General features: G+C 44.3%; 1 protein-coding gene across 2 annotated transcripts in view; it reads right to left on the reverse strand.

Moving 5' to 3' along the window:
- Positions 1-205: 205 nt before the first annotated feature.
- GLP2R (glucagon like peptide 2 receptor) overlaps positions 206-14,097 on the reverse strand; it is a 66,280-nt gene continuing 52,388 nt past the window's right edge. For both annotated transcript variants that reach the window (XM_003818091.6, XM_055101288.2), the window contains 3 exons: positions 11,479-11,617; positions 4,328-4,369; positions 206-2,935 (listed from right to left, as the gene is read on the reverse strand). In XM_003818091.6, coding sequence (XP_003818139.3) covers positions 2,600-2,935; positions 4,328-4,369; positions 11,479-11,617 — 517 coding nt within the window. In that variant the 3' untranslated portion in view covers positions 206-2,599. The remainder of the gene's footprint in view (positions 2,936-4,327; positions 4,370-11,478; positions 11,618-14,097) is intronic.

Genomic DNA, 14,097 nt, shown 5'->3' on the forward strand with positions numbered 1-14,097 from the left:
TGCTTCTGGTCCCGGCCCCTCTGCCCACTCCTCTGGTCCCTAAGACCCAATTTAAGATATTAGAGCACCCAGGTCCCTGGCTAAACACCACAGCCCTTTTCCTCACTTCTGGCCAGGAAGAGTGCATCGCATTCTTCATGGGTGGGAGAAACCTTCAGCTCCAGTGAGAAACAAATGTAAAAGAATCAACAAAATGCAAATCAAATTAAATAAACTTGTTTTAATCATTAGCAGAACAAGAGCAAGCAGTAAGTGTTGATCACCCCATTTGTGGAGTGAGGGGTGGAGGGAGTATTTATAAATGCTTTGAAAAAAAGTTTCTCCTCTTAGCAGTAAGGTCCTGGATCACTTACTCCCAGCAGCATCCGAGGCTCCCGAGAGCCATTTCTGTGCTGTCTCATTCCAGGAATGTGTGTGGAGCACCTGCTCTGAACCGGCACTGTGCTGGGTACTTGCTGGGAATACGAGATGACCCCAGCTTTCTAGGAGCTAATTGGCTGATGAGCCGAGGCAGGGACATTTGCAGAAAGGAGAAAAATAGAAAGACATAGATTTTCATGACTGAGCTATGGATAATCTGGACACCAAAAAATAAACCTTTGCTTCATTACTTGCCTGATGCCTTTGCCTCCATCCCCATCCTAAAACCAGGGCTGGACTATGGGGTGACACAAGTGGGGATCCCATTTCAAGTGCAAAATTTAAGGGGGCCCCAAAAGTCCCCATAGTCAATATAAATAACATTTTAATGCAATTGTCTAAAAATAAAAATTCACATTAAAAGTCCCTCGTAGACAACATTTGAAAGTCAGGACCAGAGCCTGCACTTGCAAGAGCTGGCCTCTCCTGCCTCACCCTTATCCTGCCCCTGGCTCCAATCAAATTTCATTTCTATAAATGGCTCATGGGCTGTAGTTTGTTAATTTGTTTTTTTAGAATATTGCACTAAAATATGATTTATTTTGATCATTTACTTTGAGCTTTTTAGAGATGAGTGCCTTGATTATTTCACCCTAGTCCCAGCCCTGTGGCAAAGTATCCTTGAAAACAGAGATGCCAGTAAAAGACAAGATGCATGATTAAATTCCAATCTCAGATAAAATATGCCCATGGGATATACTTATACAAGAAGATTATTTGTCTGAAATTCAAATTTAATTGAGTACCTTGTTTTTGTTTGCTAAATATGGCAGCCCTGCTTGAGGAGTTTCAGACTGACTCCCCCAAAGACAAGGTGGTATTTAGTCCCATAGCAACATACCCCACCCACGTACACATGCATTTTACATACCATGAAAGTGACACTCCTGTGCATTAACACACTGTTTCCAAAGGATGTCCATCCCTTGATCTTCCTACAGCCTCTTGCCTTATACTTTCAGTCATTGAGCCTGACTCCAACTGCCTGGGCCCTCCTCAGCCTCCATGGGTCACAGTAGGCAGAAAAGATCCCACAGGCTGGTTGATGCAAAGTCTTGGATCTCTCACAGCCACCCTGGGCATGTCCAGATCCAGCCAAAGTCCTATTGCTTTACCTGGGCCCTCCTGCTTTCAGTATTTATTCCCACTGGGCAAATTGAATTCTGATCAGCAGGGACTCTGGCCATGGAGAGTTATAGGTCAACTTCCTGGGACAACAGGTGTGACAATCAATGCATCAATGGCAAACCAAAAATGGTGGGGACATTTCTTGCCCCAAGAGAATGGTAGTGTAAATCAGGCTGGTAGAAGCCAAACTCAGAAAGGTAGATAGAGCCAGAAAGGAGAGGAACGGACCAAAGACGACATTCAGAGGGTCCCCAGGCGCTGGGGCCAATCCTCAAAGGGAGGATCAAGCAGAACTCCTGCTGTGCAGGGACAGAGAGTTGAGGCAAAGAGAGAGAGAGGCAAGACTTGATAGGAGAGGAAGAGCAGAGAGGAGTGGCACTCTGGTGGGTGGAGTTACATACTCTCCAAGGAGGGCAGGCACACCCCAGCTGACCTGGGAGAGCAGACTGTCTCTTGCAGCATCCTGCCATGGCCACATGGGGGCGCTTCTAGCTCCCTCTCACCCTGCCCAGTGTTCTCCAAGGGTGGGCTTGCAGCAGAATTACCTGGGATGCTTATTAAACAGCTCCAATTCCTGGCCATGGTCCCAGACTCACTGTCTTAGAATCTTAGCCACAAGTCTAGGATTCTGCATTTTAAAAGCTTCCTAGGAGGTTATCACGCACCCTAAACCCAACCTCAGATGGAAAGCATGCACCCCAAGGGATAAAGGAAGAGATATTGGCTGGCTTCTCTATAACAGGAGACCTCTCTTCATGGTGGGACTTCATTGGCTTGAATTTAGAGCCAGGCCCTAGGGTCTGGTGGGCATTCTGGGAAACACACTGGTGGGGGTTATTAGGATGAGAAGAGCAGGCAGAGGCTGTGAGCATGACACACAGCCTCTTTCATACAGAGCTTGAAGAACCTTGTGATAGCTTTCATATCAAAATGGCATGGTGAATGGAACCAGAATGATTCCGTGCCCAGCAACGTGTGTCCTTCTTTGCTTCCTCTTCCTGGGCCCCCTCAAGAGTCCCTGGGAGCAGAGCCAGGGTGGTGGAACTCCACCCTAGATCTCACTCTCTTCCAGAATCTCCTCCATGGTGTTGGCCATGGTGACATCCCCCTCACTGCACTCGGACAGGCTGCTGCCCCGGGGCCAGCGTGCATGGTCCTGTTGGGGCTGGGTGCCCAGCTCCCCAAGACCTCGCATGGCTAGGTGTAGGAGCCGCCCACTGTTAAGTGAGGGCTGCAGCTTCCGAAGCTTCTCAGCGCCATCTCCTTCCGAGAGCTTCTTGGGACATTTTCCTAGGAACCGGAAGTTCTTCCCCAGGACACAGGCTCTGCAGCCTGAGTGGCGGGCTAGCAAGAAGCGGACCCAGTATTTCCGCAGCTCAGCCTTCACCTGCCAGGTGAGACAAGTGAGAGGTTACTGTCTTGGAGTCATTTAGCCATGTGTCCATTTAGCAAATATTAATTGAGTAGCTACTCTGTGCCACCCTTGGGAAATTTACCTTTTAACTGGGGGAGACAAGGAGAAACAAAGATACATAAACATGTCTGGTGGTGATGACACTGTGAGAGTACTAAGCAGGACAATACGGTAAAGAAACAAAAACTTAAGACAGGGTGTTCAGGTAAGGACTCTGCCGGGGTGGCATGTGAGCTGAAACCTGCTTCATAGGTGAGGAGCCCCCTGCATGAAGATACAGAAGAAGCAGCAGTGAGCAAAACAGAAGATGGTTTTGCTGTCAAGAAGCTTACATAGAATGTGAGCTATGTACATTCTATGTAAGTGGAAGTACATAATGGGAGGAGACAGAAATAAATATTTACACTTGTAGTAGGGCGAGAGGAGGTTGAAAAGGGGTTGGAAACTCTACCAACTCCTAAAGACAGGAGAAAACACCTGTTCTGGCCTCTGCCCCTCCCACTGTCAAATCTTTTCCCAGGGAAGCAGAGAGCTGGTTGGGCTACGCAATAATATGAATAACTAAAAGCAATAATAGGCCAGGCTTCATGGTTCATGCCTGTAATCCCAGCACTCTGGGAGGCTGAAGCAGGTGGATTACTTGAGGTCAGGAGTTTGAGGCCAGCCTGGCCAACATGGTGAAACCCCATCTCTGCTAAAAATATAAAAATTAGCTGAGTGTGGTGGTGGGCACCTGTAATCCCAGCTACTCAGGAGGCTGAGGCATGAGAATCGCTTGAATCTGGGAGGCAGAGGTTGCAGTAAGCTAGTATCATGCCACTGCATTCCAGCCTGGGCAACAGAGTGAGACTCTGTCTCAAAAAAATAAAAATAATTTTTTTAAAAAAGTAATCATAGTTCCCAGGTGTTGAGCATTTGCTATGTGCTCAGCATACCCAGAGCAAGACTACAAAGCAGGGATGATTGTTGCTTCCATGTTACTGATGAGGAAAGTGAGGCTAAACAAAGTGCGGCGACCCAGCTAACTCACCGAACTCCTGAGGGTGAACCAAGGTGTGAATTCAGATTTTTGGACTCTGAGGTTCAAGCTTGTTTCCTCTGTCACACTTGAATACTCCTTGCATCTCCAGCAGAGCCAGTGCTGGCTTCTGAACTCCCTTATACCCATCCCGACACCTTTTTTCCATTTGTCTAAGCTGCCTCCTGCTCTCTGTACTGGAAGCTCACAATACAAATTTGTCCCCACACATGCTGGTCACTGCACATTCCCCCGTAGCATCATCCCATCCACAGAAGCCTCCAGAGGTGGGTAGGGTTGCAGTCCCAACCTCACATGAAACCAGGATGGCAACGTGGAAATCATACCTCTCCATTTGCAAAACCATACTGCAAGGCCACCAGGAACCCCTGAAACAAAAGGAGGACATGGCATAAAATCTGACTCCGGAGAAGATGTGTCTGAGAGTTACTGGCAACGTCCAAAGCCCTGCACAGGTCGTAGGAGTCTCCAGAAGAGGCGTGCAACTGCATTGCTTACACTAACTAGAATTAGTCATACTGGTTACATTAACTTGGATTTCCATGGCATCTGTTCTTACTTTGACATCCAGCACCCCGCCCGCCCTGCCCCGCCTATATCAGCCTAGGTGTTTGCTTAGATTGTTCACAGGTGCACATGGGTCAATGATGATTAAACCCCCAAGACCTTGTGTCATTCATTCAATTATACAAATATTGGGCAAGGTCGCTGTTGCATCTCTACTTGGTCATAGTGGGCACTGGCTAATGTTTGTTTATTTGTTTGTTTGTTAGAGATGGAGTTTCACTCTTGTCGCCAGGCTAGAGTGCAGTGGCTCAACCTCAGCTCACTGCAACCTCTGCCTCCCGAGTTCAAGCATTCTCCTGTCTCAGCCTCCCAAGTAGCTGGGATTACAGGCGGACGCCACCACGCCTGACTAATTTTTTGTATTTTTAGTAGAGACGGGGTTTCACCATGTTGGGCAGGCTGGTCTCAAACTCCTGACCTCTGGTGACCCGCCTGCCTTGGCTCCCAAAGTGCAGGGATTACAGGCATGAGCCACTGTGCCTGGTCCTTTTTTTTTTTTCTTTGCCTGACTTGCATCCTTTCCTTTTGGCCCCTGACCCTCCCTACTCTCTGAGCTTCTGGCAGGGCTGTCAGTCATGTGGTTCCCATGTTCCAGGATGACCATCGCCACAATACTCAGCCCAAAATGGGCTGGAATCTAAGGTGCTCCAGTTAATGCTTGTTTCCATTGTCTTTCTCAGGCTCCTACATATCCTGATTTGTCAGATAGTCACTGTGATCACCTACATGTCCTGGCTGTCCCTAACTGATGTAAGGGTCTGTGGAATTTGGGCAGTGTGTCTGATATATTGGAACTGGATGTGTGTGCAGGGCCCAAGTGCTTGCATGTTTATAGAAAATGCCAGAACTCACAAGGAAAGGATGCATTTCCAACTAAAGAGTGAAGGGCCCAGTGGCAGGCTGACTTCTCTTATATCTCTTGATGATAATGAAATGTGGCACTGGGGAAGGCTTTTCTGCTCTTCCTTATGTAAGCCTTGTTCAGCATGTCCCTTCTGGAGCCAGACCAGGATCTCCACACTGGCAATCACGACATCAACCAAATGCTTGGATTCTGCCCAGGAATGTGGAATTTCCCTTCTCTTATGCACCTAGATATTCCATGGCTATAGCTTCCATAACAGGGGCACACTGTTACCAGTTAATCATTTTCACACATGCAATCTGGTCAGAGGTTCACAGCTGCCCTATGTGGTTGGCGGGACAGGTAATATTTGCCTCTGGGCACATGATATCAGAAGAGCTGCTTTTAGGGTGCCAGGATTCTCACAAACAAGTTGGCTAAAATAGGATTCCACATGACAAATGTGTCTTTTCACTTCCTCGGGTGCTTGCTTCACAGTTTTAGGAACATCCTAGGGTCTGGTTCTCATTTTAGATTAAGCAAGTGTGAAGGGAGTGGGTCCCACAGAACACATGGCTCTTACTTCATATGTCACCGCTGTTTGGCAGTCTCTCCAAAGCTCCACTGATAGCAGGAGGCTGGTGGAACTCTCTAAGCAGTAGGCTCTTGGAAGGGTAAAGGACCCTCCAAAGCAGCAAGGAAAGGAAGCTGTTAGGGCTGATGCCTGTTCTTGCCAGTTCCCATGGTGGAGTCTCTAAAATGATCCACGAAGTGTAGTTCCCCCAGCATCTGCCCACCTGTGCTCTTGCCTCTGCCTGGTGGGATGCAGAGAAACACGGCAGGAGTATTCCGAAGGTGGGAGGCCTCTGCCCACACACAAGCCCTCTAAGTGTGTTTTCTGGTTCAGTCCTGGTACAAAACACCCTGCAGAGTCACTTTGGTTCCTCACGTTCCTCAGCAGTACAGGGTGATGAGCAGAGCTCTAGCTGGCTTCAGGAACAAATCTTCCATGCTGGTAGCTAGTCTCCAGAGATGGCCCTGATGGTTCGTCTTCTTTCTGTGAGCTCAGGCTGCTCTTCGCATCAAAAAGTGGACCTAGTTTTTCTCTCCCCTCGAATCTAGGATGACTTTGTGACTCCTTTTACTGATACAATGTCTTAAAAGTGACATTCTTGGAGTTCTATGCCTATGTCTTAAGAGGGCTGGAAGTTTCTACTTCCTCCATCTTAGAGGAAATAAGATGGAGGAAGGTCCTGAGAGTCCAGCCGCCATGCTGTGAGATATCCAAGATACATGGAGAGGCCACATGGAGGAGAACTGAGGCCCCCTGAGCTATATAGTCTTAGCTGAGGTCCTGTCCAACAGCTAGCATCAATGTCTAGTTATGTGAATGAACCATCTTGGATGTGCCACTCCAACTGGGCCTTCAGATGTTTGCAGCCCCAGCCGAAAATTACATGTATCAAAAGAACTATCTACCCTGAGCCCAAGCAGCCCAGTCTACTGAATCATTAAAAATATTAAAATGAGGCCGGGTGTGGTGGCTCATGCCTGCAATCCCAGCTACTCGGGAGGCTGAGGCAGGAGAATGGCTTGAACCTGGGAGGTGGAGGTTGCGGTGAGCCGAGATAACACCATTGCACTCCAGCCTGGGCAACAAGAGCAAAACTCCATCTCAAAATGATAATGATAATGGTAATAATAATAATAATAATAATAATAATAATAATAATAATAAAATGGTTACTGTTTTAAGCCATGAAGTTTTGGCATGGTTTATTACACAGAATCAGATGACCAACACATCCTCCCAAGGCAGAAGAGTCTGAGAGTCTAGGATTCTTTCTCAGAAATCTGCCTCACGTAGCTCCACATGAATTACTTGTCTTTACCTGGCCTTGGGTGAGTGAGATCAGGTGATCAAGGGCTCACATTGCCTGACTCATGCCTTCCGGAGAAAAAAGGCCACCAAATATTACTACATAACAGCTGCAGAGTTTTTTTTTCCCCCTCTAATTTAGGATTACCTTTTAAAGAAGATTACGGCCAGGAACACAAAAATTCCAAATTACTAAACCTTATCTTTTGAAATTCCCTAAAAGACTGAAATAAACACGTTTTCATAATGGGAAAAAAATTGCTTTTGGATCCTCTGTCTTGGTTCAAAGCCACAAAGAATTCAACTCCAACAGGAGGGAAAAAAATATTGTCCAACTGCTCATACCACACTTCAGGCTCTGGCTCCTTGGCCTTTGGTGAGCATGCAGTGGGCGGACACATTTTCTCTGCTATGTGTACGAAATCTCAGCACTTGACTCTGTCTGGTATATTGCTCCAATATATCAGACAGCCCTTGACCTTTAAGACTGGTATAGGGAACTTGGTGTCTCCTGGTTCTAATCTTCACAAGGCACCTGAGAGGCACTATGGCATAGTGGTTACAGGCAGGGGCTTAACCTCTGAATAAAAACCTCATCTCTGATACATGTTAGCATGTGAAAGTCCTCTGAGCCTCAGTTCTTTCATCTTTAAAATAGGTATAATAATTTATCCTTCGTAGGGATATTTTGTGAATCCCATGAGGCTGAAATTATTCCATGTTAAACAGATACTTTCCAGTGTACCATTTTAATTCCTTTGCTAGTATTTTAAATACATTTTTAAAAGTTATTTTCTTAGTGTTTATTCCAGGGATTACAACATGCATCTTAACACAATCTATTTCATATTAACACTAACTTAAGCCTGGTAAAATACAAAAATGCTCTCTTATATATCTCTATTTACTCATTCTTCTCTTGTGATATTCTTGTCATATATATTAGATCTTTATATGTTATAAGCCCAATAATACAACATATAGTTATTATTTTATACAATCTTGTATTTTTAAAATCAATTATGAGAAAAAAACCCTACACATAGCCTTTCAGATTTACCTATGTATCTACCTTTTCCACTGTTTTTTATTTCTTCATGTGGATTTGAGTTGCTGTCTGTTGTCGTTTTCTTCCAGCATGAAGGACATCCTTTGATATTTCTTGAAAGGGGTGTTTGCCAATAATGATTTCTCTCAGTCTTTGTTTTTATGATAATGTATTTATTTCACCTTTATCTTGAAACATACTTTTGCTGGATTTAGAATTCTTGATTGACAATTTTTTTCTTTCAGCATTCTGAATATTTTATACCACTGCCTCCTGGCCTCCATTGTTCTGATGAGTAGTCAGCTGTTAATTGTATCGTTGGTCCCTATATGTAATGAACAATTTTTCTCTTGTTGCTTTCAATATTTTCTCTTCATTTTTGGCTTTCAGCTGTTTGACTGTAATGTTTCCAGGCATGAATCTCTTTGTTTTATGCTTTTTGGAGTTCATCAAGCTTCCTGGATGTGTAGATTAACATTTTTCTTCAAATTTGGGAAGTTTTCAACCATTATTTATCCAAATATTTATTCTGCCATTTCTATCTTTACTCTCCTTCTGGGACACTCCTATGTGTATGTTAGTATGCTTGATGGCATTCCACAGGTCTCTGAAGCTCTATTATTTTTCTTCACTCTTTTTTCTTTCTTTTCCACAGACTGGGTAATCTCATTGACCTATCTTCAAGCTCATGGGTTATTTATTCTGCAATCTTAAATCTCAGCTTTCCTAATAAAATTTTCATATCAGTTATTGTAGCATTCAACTCCAGAATTTCCATGTGGTTCTTATTTTATAATTGTTCTCTATTGAATTAATGGAATTCCTTTAATTATTTCAACAACTTTTTCTTTAAATCTCTGAACATGTTTATAATAGCTTCTTTGAAGTCTTTGTCTGATAAGTCCAACATCTAGACATCCCCCACCCCACCCAGAAAGTTTCTAATGACTGCTTTTTTTTTTTTTTTTGTCCTGAGTATGGGTCACACTTTTCTGTTTCTTTGCAGATCTCATTTTTTTTTTGTACAAAACCAGAAGTTTTAGATAATATATTATAACAACTCAGGATTCTGATTCCCCAGTCCCCATCCCTGGAGTGGTGGTGGTTGTTTGTTTAGAAAATTGTCTGGACTACTAGTTCTGTGGAATCTGTCTCTGCTGTGGTATACGGCCAGTGATGTCTCTGCTCATTTTAAAAATTTTGGTTTTTATTTTTAAATCTGGTCATCTGATGCTGTTTCCAATAGCTTAATAATCAGCCAATGATTGATCAGAAGTTGTTTTCAAACACCTCAAGCCCATAAGAATTCCATACCCTTTGCCAATGGATCCATATGTCACTTGGGGAACACATTCAAAGTTCAGTTTAAAGCCTTCCCTGGCTTTTACTTTCCACCAGACCCCCTCATGTTTCCTCTATATGTGTGCAGAAACTCGCATTCAGCCAGAAATGTGTGAATGTCCTTTTTGGTCCTTCTTGAGTGTGTATGCAACCTTACGCATGTACACAACCTTGCAGTCAACCTGAGAAATATGTGGGGGCTTGTCAAGGCCCACTGTGGCTGTCTCATTCCCCAAATCTTCCTGTTAAATTTCTGGCTAGCCCATCAGTATGTTTTTTCACCCCAGATAGAATGATAACTTCAGGCTGTAACATTGTCTTTCCCTGTTTCTTTGTCACCAAGACGACCACGTATCTGGCAATGCCCAAGGATGAGAGTTTTTCTGCTCTTTGATCCAAATCAAGTCAGCCTCCCTCTTCAGTGAAGCTGCTAGTTTTCACTAGAATTTCCTCACTGGTGGAGCAGGGATTAGAGAACAAAAGCAGTCCTAGACAAAAATAACATAGACTCCCACTGTTATTACTGAAATTCAGTAATTTTTCTTGAATGAATCCTTCTCATTTCTTTTCTTTTTTTTTTTTTTTTAGTTAATTTCTAGGGTCCCAAAATGGTTGCTATTGACAATTGTCCAATTTTATCATTGCTTTTTGGGGAGAAGTTTTGTAGATCTTCTCTTTATCATCTCAGAAGTCCTGCCCGCACACCAACATTTAAAGATTCATTTTCAGATTACTACTCTATGAAGACCTGGGCTGCTGTGCTGTTAGTGGTAATCTGTTGCATTAGTGGCCTTCACTAATGAGCTTCCCCTCCCAGCATTCATGCCTTTGTGCAGTGCCCTACTCTTTCAATCTAGGCTGGGTCTGTGACTTGCTTTAAATGAGAGAATGCAGCAGAAGCATCACTGTGCCAGTTCCAGGCACAGGCATTTAAAAGGCCTGGCAGCTCCTGCTTTTATACTCTTGGGAGCCCTGAACTGCCCTATCCTGTGGAGAGACCACAAGGAGAAAACACATGGAACGCCTAAGGAATGTCATGGACACTGAGAAATGAGACCTCAGAAATTTGACCCAAATAAAACTAGCCTCAGCTATTTGAGCCATCCAACTTAGGCACCAGTCATGTGAGTGAATAAGACATCTTGGTAGTTCCAGCCCCAGGAGGCATCACAGAAGCAAAGGTTAGCCATCCCTACTAGGTCCTACCTAGATTCCTAACTCCCAGAATCATGAAAAATAATTTTTAAAATTGCCATCTGAAGACACTAAGAAATAGATAATAATTTAAGCATAAGATGACCAAAATATTTCCAGGTAACAACCACAGCTGGCCTCTTGTTCCTAGTTTCAACTCCCACACATCTGTCAAGGTTCAATAGCCTCCTGGTCTGAACTCATTAGTCCCTATCCAATTTGTGTTGCATTCTGTGTACATGTCACCTGAAGCACAGACAATGTTTACTTTGCACAATGCTCTGCAGAGAACCCAGCAAAAATAGGCACTTAATAAAGGGCTTCACATTGACACTCATAGTTAATATGATCATGAGTCACACCAACTATTACCACCCAGGAAAGAGACCATTTCCCCCTTCTTAGTCACTGAATCATGCTGGCAGGATCAACGCAATACTTCCCCATCTGCATGCCCTTCTAATGCCAAGGGCCCTTACTGATAAATGCTGCTGATGCTACAATTCTATTTTCATCCACGGGCTCCTTAATTCTGAGCCTGTTTCGGCCACATACATTTTGTTTTCTCCAAAGTCAAGGCATCTTGGTCCAGATTTCTACTTACATGAAAGGAGCTCAGTGTCAACTGAATGAAAAGTCGTATAAGTTTTGCAAATCCTTCAACTTGATCATCAGTGATGAAAGAGAAGAGGATCTCATGAACGCCCAATAAAGGAATGAGGACCAGTGTTGATTTTGCCAATCTGTAAATGACAACCAAATAACAGTCATGAGGGCCACGTGTGGAACAAGCAACATTTCCTGCTCTTCCGTGCCATGACTTTGTTGCAGCTCTTACCATATTGATAGTTGTTTCCCAGATGGTCTCCTTGACTATAACATTTAACACTTCAGGGCCATTGTGGTCTTGTTTACTGTTGTGTTCCTACACTTGATGCATGGGGAATGCTCAGAAAACATGAATTGAATGAATGAATGCATAAATTCCCCTGTATAGATTGTCATATGTCTGTAGCTCTTAAACTTTTGCCTGATGGATAGATTTCCATGCAAGTGACTGCCACCCTGGGACACTCCACCCCTACCAGGTTTGTTAAATTTCCTATCACGTGGCTAGCAGTTTCATCTATCTCTTTCTTTACTCAGGACTTTCAACATCAGTATTTCCAGTGTTACCATGAGAAGGGAGAGAAAATGAGTTGCCCAGGGTCACACAGACACTAAGTAGTAAACCTCGGGCTGGATGTGGGGGCATCTGACCTGCAGTTCCGACCTGCAGACTCCTTTCTGGACTTTGCTGTCAGCCCTCATGTTGCCCCTTAACCCTGGTGATAGTGAGGGCTGCAGGAAATGAAAAACTGATCCTCCTCATAAAAAGTGCGGCGTGGAGGTTCACTGTTGTATATAGTCTACACAAAAAAGACAAACATTCCTTGTGCCACCCACGTGTAAAGTGCACAGCTGGGACCCAAATGCTGCATACTGGTGGTTCCCAAACGTGGCTGACTATTAAAATTCCTTACAGAGCTCTTAAAATATATACATATAGTTTCCTGGGCCTCAGTGTCAACTCCCTGAGTCCACACCTCTGGAGGTTGGGTCCCAGGAAGTTAATTTTTTTTAAGAGACAGGATCTCCCTCTGTCACCCATGCTGGAGTACAGTAGCACAATTCTAGCTCACTGCAGCCTTGAACTCCTGGGCTCAAGCAATCCTCCTGCTTCGGACTCCAGAGAAGCTGGGACTATAGGTGTGCACAACTGTGCCTGGATAATTATTTTATTTTATTTTATTTTATAGAGAGGGGATCTTATATTGTTGCCCAGGCTGGTCTCAAACTCCTAGCCTCAAGTGATATACTACTCCTGCCTCAGTCTCCCGAAGTGTTGGGATTACAGGTGCAAACCACTGCACCTGGCCGGATGTGGACTTTTTAAGGAACTCCTCATGGATCCTGAGAAGTAGACAGGTTTGGAAATAACTGCCCTTTACTGTTGAGCTGCTTCTTAATTTAAAACCAACTACATTAGCAGAGATGACTCATATTCGGGGTACGAACAAAGCTACTGTCTTACCCACATTGGGAAAGAGGAGCGTAATTGTAATGATTTTTTTTTAGCTTAGGTCACTGCTTGTAAAGGGGCCAGACTAGGAGGAACTTCCCCTCAGATCCCATGGAATTAAAGGTGTAGAAAAACAGGGTGGCATTCGCAGTTCATGGGGGAGTTTCTCAAGGAAGGTTTAACTCTGTCCGAGAGCAAGAGCTTACTATGAATCCTATGTCTGCAAGGGCCATTCAGATGCAATGTTATCAATGAAACAAACAACCTCACCTTTGTGCCCCCAAAGGATCTAAAGCCAAGAAGAGGGGTGCAGGAGCCACCAGGACGGAGGGACTCCACCTGGCCATGTGACTGTGTGAACCAGAGCCTTGACTGTCAGGAGAGGCTGATGAGCAGAGAGATGGAATCATGGGCCTTGGCTGTGTGGTTCTCTTGAGCTGAGCTCAGATCGACTCCCACTCCAACACCCACCCCTACAGAAGTCATTTCGCTAGGCAACATTAATATGCTCCTAATGAGAGAACATTTCAAGGGTTTTGTATTTCCAGGAGTGTTTTTAAAGCCCTCTGACCCAGAGGTTACAAAGTGGTGACCATGGATAGCAACTGACCTGCAGACAACTTTTGCTTAGGCCACAGAGCAATTTTTGTTATTGGAGTCATCTTTAAATAATAATATTTCTAGAAAAAGTGTCCAGGTTTCTGGCTTCTTTTGAAAAATGAGGAGATCTGGCAACACTGGGCTCAAATTCTTGCATGGCAATCGTTGGTTACAGCCGGGCAATGGCTGTCCCTTTAGAAGGAAGCTGTGACGTCCAGCCCCCACCCGGCTTGTACTACTCAATTGTGTTACTTGCTTGGCCCTTGTAAGAGTCTGAATTTGTGACCCTTGCTCTGGGTGGGCTGGGTTTTCATGATACAGACTTATATGCCTACAAGCAGACCTGTGTCTTACCAGCTTATTCTGATGCCATGTTATGGTGTTATGGTTTTTTAAAATAAACTTTTAATTTTGGAATAATTTTAGATTTACAGAAAATTAGCTAAGGCAGTACAGAGAGTTCCCATGTCTCTTCACTCACTTTTCCCTAACTTTTTTTTTTTTTTTTTTGAGATGGAGTCTCGCTCTGTTGCCCAGGCTGGAGTGCAGTGGCGGGATCTC

The sequence above is a fragment of the Pan paniscus genome, chromosome 19, assembly GCF_029289425.2.
Source record: "Pan paniscus chromosome 19, NHGRI_mPanPan1-v2.0_pri, whole genome shotgun sequence".
Taxonomy (NCBI): domain Eukaryota; kingdom Metazoa; phylum Chordata; class Mammalia; order Primates; family Hominidae; genus Pan; species Pan paniscus.